Here is a 19,444-nt window from a genome sequence, read left to right as displayed (position 1 = left end):
ACAGGAACTGATGACTTGATTTAATGAACCCCACTTTGTTACAGCTTCATAAAACTGAAAGCGATGGCTGTAGCCTATTCCTCATTCCCTCACTACTGCTTTAATAAAAAACTTGTCATGGCAAGATCTTCAGAACAAAAGCTTTGTGGGAAAAATGCAGCTTATGTAGGAGACAAGATAAACAAGCTACACAAACTAATTTTTTCTGTCAGAACTGTATAATTCTGTTTTCTTTTTAATGCACTTCAAGCTGCAACTTCAGTAACCAGTTCATTTTGTTTTGGCTTTGGAATCTTTCTGTAGCTTTATGACAAAATGCTCCCACTTGTTTAATGCTTCTTGTGCAGTGGCAAATAACAATTCTTTTCCATGATATGTTAGTATGTAGGATGAAAAGCCGCAAAAGGTAAGCATCACCAGGAAAACAGTGCTATTAAGAAGAAAATGTACTGTGATACCTATGACTAAGTACAAAAACACCACCCATAATCAAGATCTCCTCTAGGATTTAGAGAGTTACAGATGTTCATGTTGAAATTATGACTAGTTAGGTCTCTGTGCCCTTGAAAAAGGAAGTGATTAACCATTTAGTTCTAACTGTGAAGAATTTTAGAGGAATATGGTTTTTCACTCTTTTAAAAATCATCTTTATCTACAACTTCATATTTTTCTATTCACTTTGTTGAATTTGACCCAGAAACTGATAGTAAAGGGGCATGGGCAGAAATCAAATAATACTGTGTTATTTTAAATAGCATATTGGGGACTTTGCATTTCCTATATTCCATTGTAATTTTTCTTTTCCCCTGTGCTTCGCTTCACAATGAAGGTTTCACACGTTCTCCAAAGTCCCCTCCTTCCGAGTGCTGGTGTGCGGAGGGGACGGCACCGTTGGCTGGGTCCTCGGTGCCCTCGAGGAGATCAGGCACAAGCTGGTGTGCTCAGAGCCCTCAGTTGCCATCTTACCTTTAGGAACAGGTGAGAATCACAGCAAGAACAGAAGCTGAGCGCAGAAGCTCTCTGGAAAGTTTTATCTTTATCAGTCCGACACAGGATTCAGTTTTGCAGCTGAGATGCCATGAGATTCAGTTCTGGCTGGTGCAGGAAAGTAAACCACAGTAGCAGCTTTTCAAGGAAATGTCAGTCATGCTTTCAGAGAAACAAGCAGCAGGAATGTTGATATGTGTGTGGGTGAGTGGGCAGGAGTTGGGAGGGCAAAATATCCTCCTCCTGACAACCACAGGTGCACCAGCCATTGCTGTAATACTTTGCATACTCATTTGCTCCCTGGTGTCTCAATTCCACAACAGGTTTTTCTACCACTTTTTGTGGAAATGCTCCAGTGTGTCTGTATGCAATGGTAAGCACGTGTGCAGACACAACACAGGTTTTTTTTGTTTGGTTTTTTGTTTGGTTTTTGTCTGTTTGTTTGTTTTTTGGTTTTTTGTGAAACTCTTCTTTCTGAAAGAATGAGTTCTGTGACTTGATTATTTGGTTTTTTGTGAGGTTTTTTTGGGGTTTTGTTTTGTTTTTTTTTTTGGTGTGCTTGTTAACTCTTCTTTCTGAATGAATGAGTTCTGTGACTTGATTTGAGCACCTTAGTGCAGTGTGATTTGTAAAACAGGGCTGATGCCCTGAGTATGAAACAGAGTCACGTTCTGGTGTTCTTCTCTGTCGCTCAGGTAATGACCTGGGGAGAGTCTTGCGCTGGGGAGCTGGCTACAGTGGGGAGGACCCATACTCCATTTTGATTTCTGTGGATGAGGCAGATGATGTTCTTATGGATCGCTGGACTATCCTTTTGGATGCAGAAGAGCCAGCTGAAGGTGCAGAAAATGGCATTGCGGAACCTGAGCCTCCCAAGGTGAGCTGGGCATCACTTGGGTGTGATTCTTAGGAACTGTTGCTCTAGTGAAAATCACAAAGAGGATGGGTATTAACATAGTTTAATTTTTACTGCTCACTTGTCGTTGTGATTGGGCCTTACTGGGCTGTTTCCTAGTGAATACAGCACACATCTGGACCTAGTGTTTTGGTTCTGGCAGGACTAGTTGACTGCAGAGCATCTTTTGTAGCTGTTTAGCAAATAGCATCTGATAGAGGATTAATGAAAAGATTCACATGGCAATGGCATTCCTGTTTGCTTCAGCTGGAAAAAAAAAATTCTCAAATAAGAAAAGGCTTTGGAAGAAATGCCAAAACACTTGTAAAACTGGAGTGTCAACCAAAGAACACTCCCTTCCCCAAGAGGTACTCTCATCTTGTCTTTCACAGTTTAAGAAATTACTAGGAGTTGCTAGCATGTACAGGAAGTAAATTCTTCCGTCATCTTACTTCTTTTGTGTGTCTGTATATGTGCCATCTGTTATTTGCTTTTTTTTTTGAGTGAAAGTCATTGTCACTTGGTTCATATGAGCTTGTTTCTCTTTAGGAAAATAAAAAATGTTGATTGTAGATGGTGATTTTGGAGCTCTATGTGAATCCTAGTTCTGTCTCTTTTCATATGAAAGGAAGAAATTGGACAAGGGGCTTGCAAAAAAAAGTAGGAAATTGTAACAATGGTAGCAATTGTCCAAGATTTTAGTCTGGTCACTGGAAAATTCTAGGCATTATGAGTCAGTTGGACGATTTAAGATGTTCAGGTTCCAGCTATTTTTCACTTGGTGGAGACAGGGGCTTTTTTTCCCCCATTTGCCTTTTTAAAGGTGAAGGATGGGAGAGTAAGGCCTAGGATAAAGGAGTTATGGAATGAACTGGCTTGCAAGGATTTAATGGAAGAAATGGTTGATATCTGTAGAAACTTGAGGTTGGCATATAGGGAGCTAGTTAAAATGCAGCTGAGTAGGTGAAGTCAAGTTGTTCATTCATCTGGTGTAAGCTGGTCACCTTCCAAAGTAAGTAAGAGTGTCTTCCCAATGATGTAATATAAATCCATAGCTGATGCCAAAAACAATAGTGGCATTAGTGTTCAGCAGCTTATGAAGTTATTGCATAGAATTGCTTTGAGAGGTTGAGTTGGTTTTATTTCTGCATTTGTTTTTATTTCTGCCTTATTATGCTTGTTACTTTTAATTAAAATATTAAGTTTTGAAGTTTCTGATGCTTTGGAAATAATGACTAAGCATGTCAACAGTTGTTCATGCAGCTTTATTTTTAGTGCAGTGTTTCTGGAAAATGTTTTCCAGAATCTGTCAAGATGCAAGTGACTTGGAAGAATCATCTGCAAAGCTTGCTTTTGTTGAAAAACTTTGCAAGGTCTTCATTTTTCATTTGTAAATGTAAGCAGGAAATTATACCTTTGTTTTCCTTTTGGTCAGATTGTACAGATGAACAATTACTGTGGTCTTGGCATTGATGCAGAGTTGAGCTTGGACTTTCATCATGCTAGAGAAGAAGAACCAGGGAAATTTAATAGCAGGTAATCCTGGGGAAACTAGGTATGAAGGTCAATTCTGTGGTATTGCATTACTTCCAATTTACACTACAAATGATAATCTTAAATGCTACAGGTATCCACTAATATTGCTTGTGGCAGAGCTGGGACAAGGAGGAATTAAGCTAGCCAGGAAGTCATAGACACAATTCCTGTGTTTTGTTGGTTTGTGTATGGTTTGGGGTTTTTTTTCTCTACTGAGGAGAGCCAAAGCAGTTTTTGGAAGCCATGGCATTGTTATTCGGTATTCTTAGTTGCCAGTAACTGCACTGTTGAGTTTAGTGAAATTTTGAGATAGTGGAAATATCTCTTGCTCAAAGCCTTTAGCAAGAGTGAGGGCAGTGATGCTACATGAGCAATAAGCACTGTACCTTTTCTTGTTTTGCCTAGTGCTGTTGCAGCACCTGCCTGCTGGTATTAAGGATAAAAAACTCTCTGTATCTCAAGTGAGAATGTTATTAAAAATGTGTTGACAGAGGTCTTCCTCCTCTCTGGCATGCACATCAACCAGTACTGGGACTTTTTCTTTTTCCCATAATTGCTGAAATTGATGAGCAGAAGAAATCATGTCTGTGTAATTAATCAGTAATTCCTTATAGAAACTGTTTTTGTTTGCTTTCCTCTACGTTTGTGATTAAATGCCTTCTAAATTATCTCTTGGTTGCCAGAGTTACAGCCAGCTACAACTATGTAGTGTTCAAACTGTAACTTTTAAAAATATTCTCTGACCAATTATGAGTGCAATGATGTGTAATCCAATCTAACTTGTAGTGTTCTGCCTGTCATTACAGGCATTGCTCATGGTGCTCTTCTTAAAAACTGACTAATACAGTTGTTGATGTAAATATAGATGGCTCCTGGTACATAAGATGCTATTAGCCACTGGTTTGCATTTTCAATACACTTGACAGTGGTAGTCAAGGTAGTAAAACTACCTTGACTTGTGTTTACTACCTGACATAGGTAGTAAAATCAGGCAATAAGTTTGTGTACGGCAGTATCTGTTCTAGTACACGGAACTTTTCTAGATGGACTTGTGCAGTTAATATAATGTAGAAGTTATGTTCATTCTTTCAAAATATACTACTCCATGTTTGCAAAGCTGCAGCATTTCAAAATATGCATCCTCTTCTTATTGCCACTGCATTTAAGGGATATACTTTGATTGCTATTCCCTGTGTGCTTTTCATCCCTGTCATCTTCATCTCAGTCATTTCCCAGTGTGCAGCATCCATAGTGCAGTGGACAATGTCTTGTTATCATTCTTGCAGGGTGACTTGAAGGATTTGTGGGAAAAAGAACTAATTTTTTTCTCCAAATCTAAAGGGCTGTATACTCCCGAAAAGGAAACCTGAAATAATGAATTGATACTAAGGTACATTTTTGCAGAAACCAAAACTTTGTGCATGCTAACAGTGCTGACACATGATATTTACCTTTGTCTGTGAAAATGACTGCTAAAATAGTTGAATTTATGCTTCCCCATCATAGGCAAATGCATACTCTTGTCTGTAATATTAGCTTCTTTTTTTTTTCATTATTTCTAGTAAATTAACTAAAAATTATATCTACTTAATGCAAGATGCAGCAGCTGCTGGCAGGCAAAGTGGCCACTCTTGAGTGCCGAACAGGAAGTTTTGGGTTGTGGCAACAGAAATTGCAGGTAGTCCTTGGAAGAAATAAGGGCTTGAGTGCTCTTCTGAAGCAAGAAAGACCTTAAATGATAAATGTCCCAAAAGCTGTGTGCTCTCTGGCCTCACTCAGTAGAGTCTCTTTTTATGCACTGGACTGCTTACCTTTAGCTAGCAGCTCAACGTGCAGCGATAACACCCCTGCAGGAATTCAACACTGATCTTGTGTTGTGGGGCAGATAAAAGTAGTGTATATTGTGACAGTGATGGTCTTTGCATTGGTGGCTGCCAAACTATATGAGTTTTTTTTCACAGTATAAAATTTAATGACAGGGCATCTGCCTTCATTCACAGAATCATAGAGTGGGTCAGGTTGGAAGAGATTACAGTGGTCATCTTCTCCAACCTCCCCGCTCGAGCAGGGTCATCCCAGAGCACTTGGCATAGGATTGCATTCCAGATACTTCTTGAATATCTCCAGTGAGGGAGACTCCACACCACAATCTGCTCCAGTGCTCAGTTACCCACACAGTAAAGAAATTGTTCCTCATTTGAGATTGAATTTCTGTGCATCATTTTCTGCCCATTGCCTCTTGTTCTTGCTTGCTGCCAGCCTCCATCTTCTTGGCACTGTCCCTTTAGATACTTATAGACATTGATAAGGTTCCTTCTCTTCTTGAGGCTAAACAGGCCCAACTCACCCAGCCTTTCCTGGTTAAAGAGATGCTTCAGTCTTTTAATAATCTTTGTTGTCCTTCACTGGACCCACTCCAGGAGCTCCATGTCTCTCTTGTACTGAGGAGCCCAAAACTGGACACAGACTGAAGATGTACTTCACCAGGGATGAGCAGAGAGGTAGGATCACCTCCCTCGACCTTCAGGTGATGCTCTTCCTAATGCACCCAGGATCCAAGTGGCTTCTTGGCCCCCAGGACACATGGACATGGACAGCTTGTGGTTCACCAGGACCCCCAGGTCCTTCTCCTCAGAGCTGCCTTCCAGCAGATTGCCCCCAGCCTGTGCTGATTCATGGGATTATTTCTCCTAGGTGCAGGACACTGTTCCATTTCAGATTGTTTCTCATCTGCCTATCTCTCCAGCCTGTCAAGGTCTCTCTGAACGGCAGAGCTCTCTGGGGTATCAGCCAGTCCTCGCAACTTGGTGTTGTCATGAACTTGCTGAGGAGGCATCTGGCTTTTCATCCAAGTCATTCCCAGGGGATCCTGGAGCAGTCTTTAGGATTGCATACTACAGAAGAGATCACATCTTACTTGTACCATCCAAAATGTCAGGAGATTGCCATGGCAAGCAGTTTCCTAACTGCAAGGTTTGGGAGAATATTTTGCGCAATTTAATGCAAGTTTAGACTTGTTTTACAGAGATATACAACTGTTCTGCAGTTAGGGCACTGTGAATTATTCTTTCAGTTTCTGATGGCTTCCTTCTTCATGCAAAAAAAAATTAATGCTTCTTGGGGATATTGCAAGTAGGGTGTTTCCTACTGATAGTCCAGTATTTTTCAGTTATATCCAAATTAGACAAAAGCTGTCTTAGCATAGACACATCTTGCATGGAACAGAAGTGTATGTTAAATGGCATTAAATGGCATGAGGTGCCTTTAATTTGGTGCTATTTTAAACTGTTAGGACAGAGGACTAATCATCCCCAATGTAATAATTCTGTTGTGTTTCCTACTGATAGTCCAGTATTTTTCAGTTGTATCCAAATTAGACAAAAGCTTCTTAGCATAGACACATCTTGCATGGAGCAGAAGTGTATGTTAAATGGCATTATATGAGGTGCCTTTAAATTGGTGCTGTTTTAAACTGTTAGGACAGAGGACTCATCATCCCCAATGTAATAATTTAAGATGACTGGAAAATCTGAAGAGTCTCTGTCTGAAGATTTGGCTGTAACCTGCATTGGCTGTCTTCCCCACTTTAATGTCTACGGTATTTAGATGTAATGCTAGAGAGACTTTGCAGAGTTGAATTCCACTGACACCCATGTACTAGTAGGGTATAAAATAATGAAAATTTATGCTTTTTATTTTAAGATTGCCCTGAAGGCCATGTATCCAAAGGTTTCCATTATAGAAGAAAATAGTCTGTGTGTTTAACTATCTTTTGTTTATGTTATTCTTAAAATATTTTGCCATTTCTAGGGATACCATAAAAATCTTCCTCATCTTTTTTATTCTAAAATTAGAGATATTAGAGCTCTGTCACAAGTTGAGATTACTAAGCCTGTTTTAAGTTTCTGAATCTAAGTATATTTCAAATTAATTAGGAATGTGTAAAGCAAAGATTTTCAAATGTTTTTTTGCTGTAAGTATTGTAGCATTGCTTGAGAAAACAATTTAAAATTGGTCATGATGACCTCTAAGTCTTAATCAAAAATGTAATCTTCCACCCCAGGAGTTTACATTTCAAAGAGGCATTGTTTTCAGGCAATGCTTCAAGAAGGGACAATTTTCCTGTAATAAAATTTCACAATCTGCACATGCCTCAACAACAGAATCATCCCTTAACTAAAGGTATGTAAAGTAGCAGTTCATGGTTTGTGCTTTGTTTTTATGCAGTAAAGCTAGAAGAATTTGAAATGAGTTTTAATTGAAAAACTGTAAATATACCTGCTAGAGGACAATAGTGGTATACATACAGGGAAGAGTGCTATGCTTGGCCTTACCTTTTAGTTACAAGATCCTTGTCTGCTCCTAGGTTTCACAACAAGGGAGTTTACGTGAAAGTTGGACTGCAGAAGATAAGTCACACTAGAAACCTTCACAAGGACATAAAGCTGCAAGTGGACCAACATGAGGTGGAGTTACCAAGTATAGAAGGACTCATCTTTATTAATATACCCAGGTAAAAAGAAGAGGAAGGATCCCTTGTGGGTACATGCTGGACTGTGCGTGTAAAATTGCTGCTCAGTATTTGAGCATCAAGTTGCCAAATGGTTTGGTAACAGGATCAACAACAATCAACCTTTCTGACACTTCTGACATGCTGGGGACTGGGTACCTAAGCAGTTCCTGCAGTGGAGGCCAGGATTTCAGCTGTCAAACACTGCCAAGGTCCTACAGGCAATTGGTCAATACACATGGAGTGTGTGATGCTGCCTGGGTAGCCATGGAAGACCACAGTTCAGATAAGTTTACAGGTGTCTGAGTGCTTCCTTGACGCCTGCAGGGAGCTAGAGTAACTGTTGTGTAATTAGACAGGAGGTCTGGCTTCCTTAGATGTGATGTTGATAGAGGCAGGTTCTTTGTTTGCATAAAACCAGCAGGTAATTAGTCCTACCATACTATTATTTTTTCAAGTACATCTGCCTTAAACAACCTGTATCTCTGCGTTTCAGTCTGAAAATGTTTTATTCAAATGCTCCTTTTTACATGTACACAAATACATTGCACATGAGAGCTGTGGAGAAGACAAGATCCCAATTAAGTGATGAGTAGTTCATGTGCCAGAACAATAAGCAAGTGATTTGAGTGGGAAGGGTCAGTACTGCACAAAGAGCAGTATGGTTTAAATTGTCGGAAGCATTTCGGAGGACTGAAGTGCATGAATATCTGCCTAACTACAAGTGCTTTTGGCCAGGTACAAGAATGAAATCTTGGTAATTGTTTTAGCTTTAATTTCTCTTCAGTAACTTCCGTGAATGTTGTCAAGACAACATTTAGAGTTATGTTAAGTTCTTTAGTCTTGAAAATTAAGGGTTAGTTTAGCTGTAACCTGTATTTCCTAGCACACTAAAACTCTATAGAGTTACCTTCTTCCTATTTACACCTTTTCTTTCCAACTGAAACTATTTACTTTGCTCCTTTTACTACTAAAAGACCTGATAAAAATTCTTCCAGATTTTAGAAAAAGAGTTGCTGCTTTTAGAATGCAGGAAAACTGCTCCCTTCAGCTGGTGGGGGAGCACAGCGTGTAGCCTTTGAAGCCTAAGAAACCAGCCTGGAGGTTTAGCAGGGCACCAGGGAGCGTGCCTGGGGGCAGAGCACAGGTGGTCACTGGTGTTCTCTCCACACAGCTGGGGCTCTGGGGCCGACCTCTGGGGGTCCGAGAGTGACAACCGCTTTGAGAAGCCACGCATCGATGACGGGCTGCTGGAAGTGGTTGGCGTCACCGGCGTCGTTCACATGGTGAGTTGGCATCCCAGCAAGCACGGAAGAAACATGCATTTTATGGGACAGGCTTATTTCCATGACAAACAGTGCATTGCACGTGCAGTTACGCCTCTTTGTTAAGGTTGGCTAAGAAGAAGTAATAGGAACTGAGAACTTGTTAAAAATCCATGGGGAAATGCTTCGTGACTTTGAACCAAGTAGAGAAACATACATATGTGCATATATATATATAGATATATTAAATGCAATATATATGTATATATAAAATACAAATATATGTATGTATTATGGAATGCACTAGCTTTCTCATAGCAGGTATCATGGTGTCCACATTGAATGGTTCATGGGATGAAAACAAGATTTTATTCTAATATTACAAAAACGGGCACCCTTCACCTAGTGTATTTGCGAAAGTCTTGTTGTATCTCACCACAATCACAGCGGAGATTCCATCAAGACAGGTTGCTTTATCATTATCTGCCACAGGTTTTCCACCACACGTCGCTGAGAATTTGATACTTGCTGCTCTTGATTTGATTGCTACATCAAGCAGGTTCTTTGCTGTTCTGCAAAGAATATTATGACTCAACTTTGGCAATTATTTTTTAATTCTTTCATGTATTACGTATTTTTACAATGGTTTGCTATTAGTAACACACTCCTGTGGGATGGTAGGTTATTTTTGTCTTCATATCTTACCACTAATTAAAGAAATCTGCTGCTGAAAAAGTATATGTAGTCAGGTAACTAGAGATAACTAATCCATAAAACTGCCAGAAATGGAAATGTGGGTGCTTAAATTTTGTGGAGCTCAATCTTTGGTGTTGGTCAACTTTACTTTGTAATTTAGATCTTCTAAAATACACTAAAGAGTTGTTTTGGTAGAGATCCTTAAATCTTCTGTGACAGTAGAAGCAACTTGGGAGTATAAATGTTAACAAACCTGTGCTTTGGATTTGTGATATTAAGGTTTTTACTCCCACATTTGGAGTTGAGTTTGGAAGAATTCTCTCTGATTAATAAACTGCTTTTAGACTTTGGAATTTCACATGTGCTGAAGTCTGTGTGTATAATTAGGTGTTTTTAGAGCTGTTTACTGTGTTACAGAGGGGAAAGCCAAAGCAAACAAGACCTTTGTGAGTGCATGCTGCTTGGCCAACCTTTGCATACAAACAGCTTTGCTTTGGAAGTTGTTTTGCCTCCTGCAGCCTGCAGGGGAGTCCTCCTTCCTGGAGTAGCTGAAATAATGCTGGGGTAGTAAAGGCTTCCTAGCTTTGCTTAAGCAGTTTTTTAGCTGAAACTTAAAATGTCAGGTGACAATAAAATAATAACCACTCAGTTTAACTGCAGCTAGTATTTGTACTTCTTGTTAGCTTGGGTGATTGATGTCCTGGTTTTTATTCCCTAACAGGGTCAAGTCCAAGGTGGTTTTCGATCAGGAATCCGCATAGCTCAAGGCTCGTATTTCCGTGTAACGCTCCTAAAGCCAATTCCAGTTCAAGTTGATGGAGAGCCCTGGATTCAGGCCCCTGGCCAGATTATAATTTCTGCTGCTGGACCAAAGGTACTGGGTGTAGGTTTCTCTTAGCAATTTGACTTTGTTCCTGCACTGGATGTTGCCGTATTATCTTTCTTGTCTGTGTTCTCATGCTTAACCCTAAAGGAGCTGCTTAGCACTGTGTGGTAACTGACACAGCAATTTCTAAAGAGGACTGTTTGAGGGCTCTCTCCAGTGGCTCAGATGAGGCTCATGTTTAAAAAAGTAGTCCCTGAGGTTTGGCCTAGTGATCCAATTTTTCCTCGGTATTGAGATCTGCAGGCAGTGTTGCTTTTCTTGAAGCAGAGCAGTTGTAAAGGCCATGGTAGTAGTGCAGTGTGTGAGGTAGAAATCAGTCTGCTGGAGAAGGGAAGGTCTGTCAGACAGTAGTAGCAAAGAAGGAAAATTTAGTAATTTTCCAGAGAGAGGAGCGAGGCCTGTGAAAAAGACTTGGGTAATCAGTGTCTGTTTTTTCCTGATTATCTCAATGTGTACATAAAAGACAGCATCAGCTCCCTAAGAATTTAACTTCTCTATTGACTTTGAAATTGTGAAATAAGCATTTTGCAGTAGGTGACTGTGGTACACACCAGTCTGCACATTTGCCTGCTACCTTAGGGATGCCTTTTCAACTCACAGACATATGCTGCTGTAGGCAAGCTCAAAGGTTATGTAGCTGTACTGGGAGGGGTACCAGAACAATTGCCCTTGCTGAGGAGAAGTAAAAGAGAGGGTCATACCTCAAAGTTTCAGAATATGTTAAAACTTTATTCTTTCATGAGAAGAAGTGGAAGGGTAATGGAAAGAGAGAGAGAGCAAACCTAACTTGTCTTTCAGTGAGAAACATTTCTTCTTCTACCAGGTTAGTGACTTGTTATCTCTATGGGTAGATATATATGTATGTGTGTACAGGAGTATATATGCACATCCATACATATGTATAATGTGCATATGTTTATGTAAAAAAGCAGTAAATCCTATAGCTTTACAAGGATAGGTGCACCACATAATTGTGTATTTATATGTTTTTCTGTTGCAGTTCAGCTTTTTATTTGGTTGTTAGTTTGTTGCCTTAGACCATCTAATTGATACCTACAGATATTTTAATACTCACCTTTTAAATTTTTCAATTTTAGGTCCATATGTTGAAAAAATCCAAGCAGAAGCAGAAAAAAACTGGAAGCCTGAAAGAGATGAAAGTGGATAGCACGTCAGTCTCTGAAGGAGGACGCAAAGGGGAGACCTGTGTTCATACCTATAGTAGATATCACCCCGGTCCAGTAAAACCAAGTGCAGACAAGTCGTGAAGAGTGCTGCCTATGAGTGTGCCTTTCATTACATTTTGATAGTGCTGGGTTCTTCTTTGTCCTTCAAAGATAGTACCTCATTGTCACAAATAACTATTATGTACCACTTGTCTCATCTGAAATGTTTACTTGGGGTTGCTTTTCTGTAAGATGTTTCCCAGCCAAACAGAGATTCCAAGATGCTGAGATTTCTGCATTTGCCTTCACAAAAAATCATTCCCGCCTCCCAGTTCATTCTTAAAGAAAATGATTCCATAGATAATTTTCTAATTGTTCTGTAACTGAAAATGTGTTCCTTTAATGCTCACAATAGCATCCTAACCAAAAAAAGGCTGAAACATGAGCTGCTGAGAGGTCCTTAGATCAATCCAAATAACACAGCTGAAACAGTACAAGTATAAAGAGAAAAACACAAAACACAGGAGAGATTATTTCTGTAAAAGGATCCCAGCACTGGGAAGAGAGAAAGTGCTAGAACAGTTGAGTCAAAATATTTCAGAGTGTTCACTTCAGCAGTATTTGGACAGCATGAATGAAGGGGAAACAGCCTGTAGAGCAATTTTTCAATGGTAGCTTAGTTTCTCATTATTCAGCCAAAGCTGATTTTAAAAGCCATTTGAATTTCATCAGCCACAACTCTCAAAATGAAAAAGGAACAAGCATACCCAAGGCAATAGTATGTTATACCAATTCTTTTTTATCACTGAAACCATTAACTTTGACACCAGACTCTTTTGTCTTGACTTTACTTGTGTTGTTTCATTTTCATGAATTTGGACTCATATAACAGCAAGCTCAAGAATCATCATTAATTAGGTTAAAAGAAGTACCACTTAAGTGTTCAATTAAGTAAATTAGCACAGTCATATGTTAGAGCTGAACTGATACACAGCATAGCTTTACTGAGGAGCCTTTGCATCTAGGCTTCAAATAACTGGGAATGCGAGACTCATGAAAATTCACTTACCTCGTTAGGCTTCTCAAGTTTTTGTGGGTGTTACTAGGTGTGGGCCCAGGGACACAGTGACTGTCTTTTCTCACTTGGATGAGCGTGTGCTGTTTCTTCATCAGTTCCTGTGAGGCCACCTCTCTGTGTTTACCCATCTGCTGAAGCTGTGGTGATCCAGTACTTTTACAGCTTTGTGCTGGAGACTGGCGCAGGAGCAGCTGCACACCTGCCACACACCCTCCAGATGTGCTACCATGGCTGTAGTCATCTTGTTCTTCACTCACATCTCTGCTGTGTCATCTCACTGTGGTTCCCCAGGAACTAAATCTTTTACTTTTGGTCAACATCATACACAAAGGGCTCTGTGAGCCACTTGTGGGCAGGGAATGGGGCCTGCAAGATTTTGCCGCTTCTATGCATCTGCTGCTTGGAGCTGCTTAGGCCATATTGGCTAGAGCCTGCTTAGCCATATGGTGGCTTATTTGTCCTGTGTTGCACAGTAACAACTATTTCAGCTGTGGGTGGCGTGAATTCATCACTTGAGCGTTAGCCTCAGAAGCATTCCTCTTGCCAGTGTGTCTAGAAAAACATCTCTGGCTGCTTTGGGGGAGTTAAAGTGTAACTTTGAAATATGCAAAAGCTGTTTTGTGATGGAGCCAGTTACACGCTGAGGCAGTTACTGCTGGGTCTCATTGATCCACTCCTAGCACTGTGACAGCTTCAGCAACAGCTGACCATTACATGTACTTTCTACTTTCTGGTCACGGTGCAAGGAGGGTGTGAATGTCATCTATAGCAACAGAATGATGCAGCTAAAGCTATAAAGAAAGACAAAACAGCTATGGGAAAATGGCAGATGCCTGCAGCTTCTCCTTTTAATCTAGTGATTCCTTCTCAGTTTTCTGGTAGAGACGCAGTTGGAGGAATGATTTCTGTTTTCAATGAAACCTTTTCTTAATTGTTTAAATTCATAATTTAAATCTGGGGATGTTCTTCAGGTCCCACAGTGTGGACTGTAACTTCACTGTCGTTCAACATGAAAACTGGACTCATGCTATGAAGGAAATAGTTTGGATAGTACAGAGCTAAAAGCCTTGTCCAGATCATTAAACACAGGGTTGTCTTCTTTAGAACCTGGGCATGAGGGGTCAGCTGGACCTCTTCTGGCATCCTGGTACCAGCATTACAAGTAGGGAAGATCAAGTATTTTATTTTAGAAAGTGCACTCTCTGAATGAAGCTCACAAATTAGAGAGGAAATCTGGAACAGGCTGCTGCTTCATAATTGTCCAGAAAAAGAGAGAAACTTCTTTGTATCCTTGGGACAGCAGAAATAATGCATGGTCTACTTTCCAGTTGCTGACTCAGTAATGGAAGCTGGGCTTATTGTTACAGAAAACATGCATAAATTTTAAGATTTCTGGTACTGACTGTCTTCTGCTGCCCAAATAAATAAGGCTGTCTTACTATTTTTCCAGGCATATATAATCCTGCATCATGCAGCTGAAAGTGTTTCAGCTTCTTGGCTTGTTAAGGACCTGTCTGTCTTTCCTTTTGCTCTGTATCTGTTATCTGAAATAACATGAAACTCACAGGTCACAATATTTTAATCAGAGGGCCCATTGCTGTGGCATATTCTTTGTTCCCATCTGTGGAACTCTGTAAAAGGCTGTTTTGGGATAGCATCATGGTAGCAAGGTGACTGTGAAGTATGAGTGTAATCTCTTTCTAGCTTCCAGAGGGCATCCTGGTAGAGGACAAGAAAGGTTTGAGTTTTGTTCCCTTTTTTTTTTTTTTCCCAGGAACCAACTGCCATGTATTTGAGCAGATGAGTGCCACACTGGAATGAAAACATAGCTTAAGAAAAACACTTAGTATATAAGGGCTCTGTGCATCAAAAGATGAGGCTTAATATGTTTTGATGACAAAACCAGATTCATCTGAGGTAGGAAACCCCCTGTAAAGCTTTTAAAAAGAGAAACTCGCTCATTAACCCCTCTATTAAGATGTTCTAGTTTCAGGCTCTGTAAAGGCCATATTATCAAGACTATATGTATGCGTGTGTGTATGTTCTTTCTCACATTTTCATTGCATATGGTGTCTGAGAAGGCCTAGTATTTTCTTCCATGGTATGCAAGGCCTGCATGAAGGGAGGGGGTAACTCTTTGCAGTTAATATGAAAATTTAGACTTAGCCTTTCCACTGAACATAACAATGCAGTATCATTTCTGGAGAGTGGGCAGATAGATAATTCTCCATACTGACTGTTTGAGTAGTATTTTGTGAGAGCCTAGTGGTCACATGGCCAAGTACTTAAAATAATGCAGCAACAAAAGTATTGGGGAAGAGGCTCAGTTCTGTCAAGACAGGTGTTAAGTAACATCAGGGACACAGGACCAGGAGTGGTAACTGTGGACAGTGAAGAGAGTGGGCTCTTTGCTGTCCTGAGCACACTCCTTCATCCTCTCTCCACCGCCTTTTTACCTTGCCTATAAACCATGGCAGGCACAAAGAGCACAACTAGCATCTCTCGCTGAGGTACACTCTCCTGACCTTTCACTAGTGTCCTACTTAGCCAGCACTGGGGAGAGAGAGGTCCTGAAAATCCTGGTTCCTTTCAAATACCACAGTGTTGCAGATTATAGCAGGTGGTCACTTGGTTAAAATCTATTTTGATAGATAAACACATTACCTCTGCCTTGAATTAGTAGAACTAAAATTCAAAAGCTCATCCCTGAGATATGGGTGCTACTTCAGAAAATTTGCTGCTTTTTCCCCCAAGGCTTTTACCTTTGATTTGTACAGTTTAAATTGCTGGTGTTTTCACTGCATTGAGTTTTAGATGAAAGGGTTGTTTTGCCAAAAATCTTTTGTTTATATATGTGTACATATGTGTGTGTACATACATGTGTGTACATACATGTGCACACACCTTTTAAGAATACGCCTTATTGTATTTCCTTCCACAGTGCCTAATTATACAGCTTTTGCCCTGTTACAGCATTCTGATAGCACTCACTTCTGGATCTTCCTTTCACCGGTTTTGGACATGAGGCAGGACTTGTACTTTCCAAAAAGACATGATGGCAATATAGTGAAAACACAACTGTGTTTACAGTACAGTTTCTGCATGTATGCAGGTTGAGCTCTGCTTGCTCTTTCTACATTTTAGTCAAGTATCTGTGTGTCTAAAACCAGTGGCTATGGCTATTGTAGCATTTTAAAAACTAGGAAGAAATTGTCACTGCAAGACTTACCTAAGGAACAAAACTAAATGAACTGTTATAGACAATTGATGTTAATCTTCACAGTTACCCTCTTACAAATATTGTATTGATTTAATGTCTTTAGAGCAAATATTGTACTTGATCTGAATGTCAGCTGTTTCGAGTTGCTCAATATTTATGCGTGCATGTGATTCTGTAGCAGTCTGTTGGCATATAAGTGTCATTATCAAATGAAACCTCTTTTTGCGGGAGGAGAAGGTAAGAGGAGCTGTTGTGACACTTTAAAAGGGCTTACATTGAAGACACAACAGATGTGGTTGCATATGTATTTAATAATATACCAACTGTAGGTACGCTCTGTCTTGCATAGTCTCCAGTCCATATTCCAGCACCAGTACTGGGGGCTCATTGGAGTTGTGCACTGGCAGTAGATACTTTTTCAGTTTGCACCCCATAAGTCTTCCTTACCACCTTCAAAGTGACTGTACATCTTTCTATTTCTGCCAGGCTGCTCTCCTGCCCTTTGGGCCTAGGTCTGTACCAAAACTGGTAATGAAGGTATGAGCATGTGCTGATGAATGTGTGTGGAGAGTGGGGGAATGGAGTTCCTGCTCTGAATGCTGCTCTGTCAGTTTGGCTTAGACTATTCTTTAATTTCTACTTCAGCTTCTACTTCAGCCATCTAACAGCTCTGCAGCAAAGATTTGGCAACTACTGAATTGCCTTGGATTCACCAGTGACAACGTTCCCTCATTTCAGGCTTTGATCTTATATACGTCAGAATATGTATAACTGCATTATACTTTTTGCACTTAACAGAAAATACAGGTTAGATAGGCTTAGGGTGTGGCAAAATTGCAATGTTTGTACTTTTTTTGTAAATATGGGGATGATTCTACAGATACAAAGATGCACTTTCAGATAACAATGAGAACAAGTTTGTAGATTACAATTGTTTAGGACTTTCTCTGGTTGCAGTGTTCTTGATCCCCATCCATGTCTAACACTGTGTTCTCCTTGAAAGCCTGCTTGGGGATAGAGATGGCTTCTCACATTGCAGAATGTATTTATAGCTGACTGACTGAACGTTTGTGTATGTTTTTGAGCAAATTTGCTGCTATTCTGAGTTTTAGGTTTTACTAGACTGCTTCTATAATGCATAAAATAATGTTCAAGTTTTATTTATAATGTCAACACTTACTGATTTGACACTTAGTTTCAGGAGACATCCAGCCCAAAGCCTTCATTCCTTTTGCTGTTTAATAGTTTTGTTTTGTTGTGGTTTCTTTTTAGCAGTGTAGGCATTGTATGTGGAGTGCAGTGAAATGAATGCAAATTACTAACCTTAACCTGCATTTAGAGTGGCAGTTTCAATGTTTACAGGACAGAGACTATTGATTGTAAACCCATACACGTCCACTGAAACAGTGCACTCTTCGTGTGTTTTGGAAGCACTGTTTCTGCTTACCGTGGTAATTAATGGAATAGTTGCCTTCTGGTTTTAGAGTCCTGGTTATGTTGCTTTGGAGAGATTTCAGTGTGGATTATGGCTTCTCTGCCATGAACTCATAGGGCAGAATTTGTACTGACACAGGTGTGTTATATTGAACATGTTTTCTGAAAGAGTGACTTTATTTTTTGTGAAGATAATTTATGAGAAGGTTTTATAGCAGATCAGTGCTGAAAAAGTTGAAGTCTTGAAATAAACATTTGTAGATATTAAAGATCTATCCCAAAGCAGAGTATTTTTAAATAGGGCAGTATTACTGGTGTAGTTATCCCTCTGAGCTCTCCTGGTAGCATACCCATTTAGCATGTCACTCTGCACTGGTCAAGTATATTATTTAGGGGACAACCTGATTTCAGAAGATATGACTTCATTTATATAGTGCATATCCCCTATTACACCTCTGGCAGCAACTCCCCATATAAACATCAGCCATACAAGGCAGAGCTTCTCCCCATACAGATCACTGCAGGTTGAAGAGCAGAGAGGCTGCCCTTGTGCTTGACTGCATAGAGGTTGTAAGTCTGGTGACTGGCACTTACAGTCCTCTCTGTCACCATCACAGAGTGTGCCACACAACTTCTGTTGCTTTCTGAAGGCAGGCAGGCACAAATTCAAGAGTGCCCGAGTCAAACTGCTAATATCTTGTCTCACCATGGCATCCATTTCTTAGTGCTGCTTATGTTGCCAAATTGGGTAGCAAGAGGTGCTTGAAGTATTACTGAGTATTTATTGTGTAATTTTTGGGTGCTTATAAAGCCTTCACTGCTATTTTAAAGCAAAATTTGGGGATCTGTAGCATAGCAATAGCTGTATAACTCTAGCATTCCAAACATGCCCAAAGCAAGTTATCCTTGTAATAGTTTAGTTATCAATGGTGTAGCTAGCAGCAATCAGTATCTTGAAGCTACAAGTTCTAAATATTGGAAGACAACATCTCTGCTTTGAATGCAAAGCATTAGAGTTTGTAATTCACTATAGATATCAGCATCTTTCCTACTTAAAAATGACTGATGACATCTTAATTCTTCTCAAACTGTAACTTAACTATTGCTTAAATAACTGTTTTTCACCTCTGGTTATTTAAATAATCCAATTTACACAGTTGTATGAATGCTGTTTTATTATCAAGATACTCTTAAGATGTCTCATAGCATTTCTTGTGAATGTTCTAATACATCAGTAATAAATAATCCTGACCCAATAAACTAATGTAAGCTGACAAGTTATTGTCTAGTGCTTATTCTTTGTGCACCTGCCTAATTCTCAGAAAAAAAGAAGCAGCCTAAGTATAAGCATTAAAGTGGTTGAAAACAGTTTCCACACTCTGTGCCTCAAAGCAGTAATGTGTTATCACACATTTACTCGTGGATTGGTCTCAAAAACTAGCTTTTAATGATGTAACTTGTTTCTCAATGTCTGCCTTGCAAATGAGACGTCACTATATCGTGGTAACTTGTCTACAAAAAATACCTAGTGTACTAATAGATTTTTTTAAAAAGTAATTTATAAAATATGGACTTTTCTCTTATATTTAAACATCTGTTCATCCTGGGGTTCTGTTCTTAGAAAATTCTATGTATATTTTGCCATACGTGTTTTGTGTTTGACTGTACATTTTGCACCAATATGAAATACTGTATTCTAAGTATTATTTACAAGTTCCAGAGATCTGTAACTAGAATTTGCTGTGACAAATACAACATCTCTTCTACCCTG

At 39.7% G+C, this 19,444-nt stretch overlaps 1 protein-coding gene across 1 annotated transcript in view; it reads left to right on the top strand.

Moving 5' to 3' along the window:
* Nucleotides 1-19,444, top strand: part of DGKQ (diacylglycerol kinase theta) — an 89,622-nt gene extending 70,178 nt beyond the window's left edge. Inside the window, exons 17-23 of the mRNA XM_039733155.1 lie at nucleotides 830-978; nucleotides 1,683-1,864; nucleotides 3,318-3,418; nucleotides 7,785-7,931; nucleotides 9,103-9,214; nucleotides 10,611-10,763; nucleotides 11,873-19,444. Of these exons, the coding sequence (XP_039589089.1) occupies nucleotides 830-978; nucleotides 1,683-1,864; nucleotides 3,318-3,418; nucleotides 7,785-7,931; nucleotides 9,103-9,214; nucleotides 10,611-10,763; nucleotides 11,873-12,043 (1,015 nt within the window). The 3' untranslated portion in view covers nucleotides 12,044-19,444. The remainder of the gene's footprint in view (nucleotides 1-829; nucleotides 979-1,682; nucleotides 1,865-3,317; nucleotides 3,419-7,784; nucleotides 7,932-9,102; nucleotides 9,215-10,610; nucleotides 10,764-11,872) is intronic.

Source organism: Passer montanus, unplaced genomic scaffold (assembly GCF_014805655.1).
Source record: "Passer montanus isolate IOZ18808 unplaced genomic scaffold, ASM1480565v1 scaffold84, whole genome shotgun sequence".
Classification (NCBI taxonomy): domain Eukaryota; kingdom Metazoa; phylum Chordata; class Aves; order Passeriformes; family Passeridae; genus Passer; species Passer montanus.
This window is presented reverse-complemented; position numbering and strand designations above follow the sequence as displayed.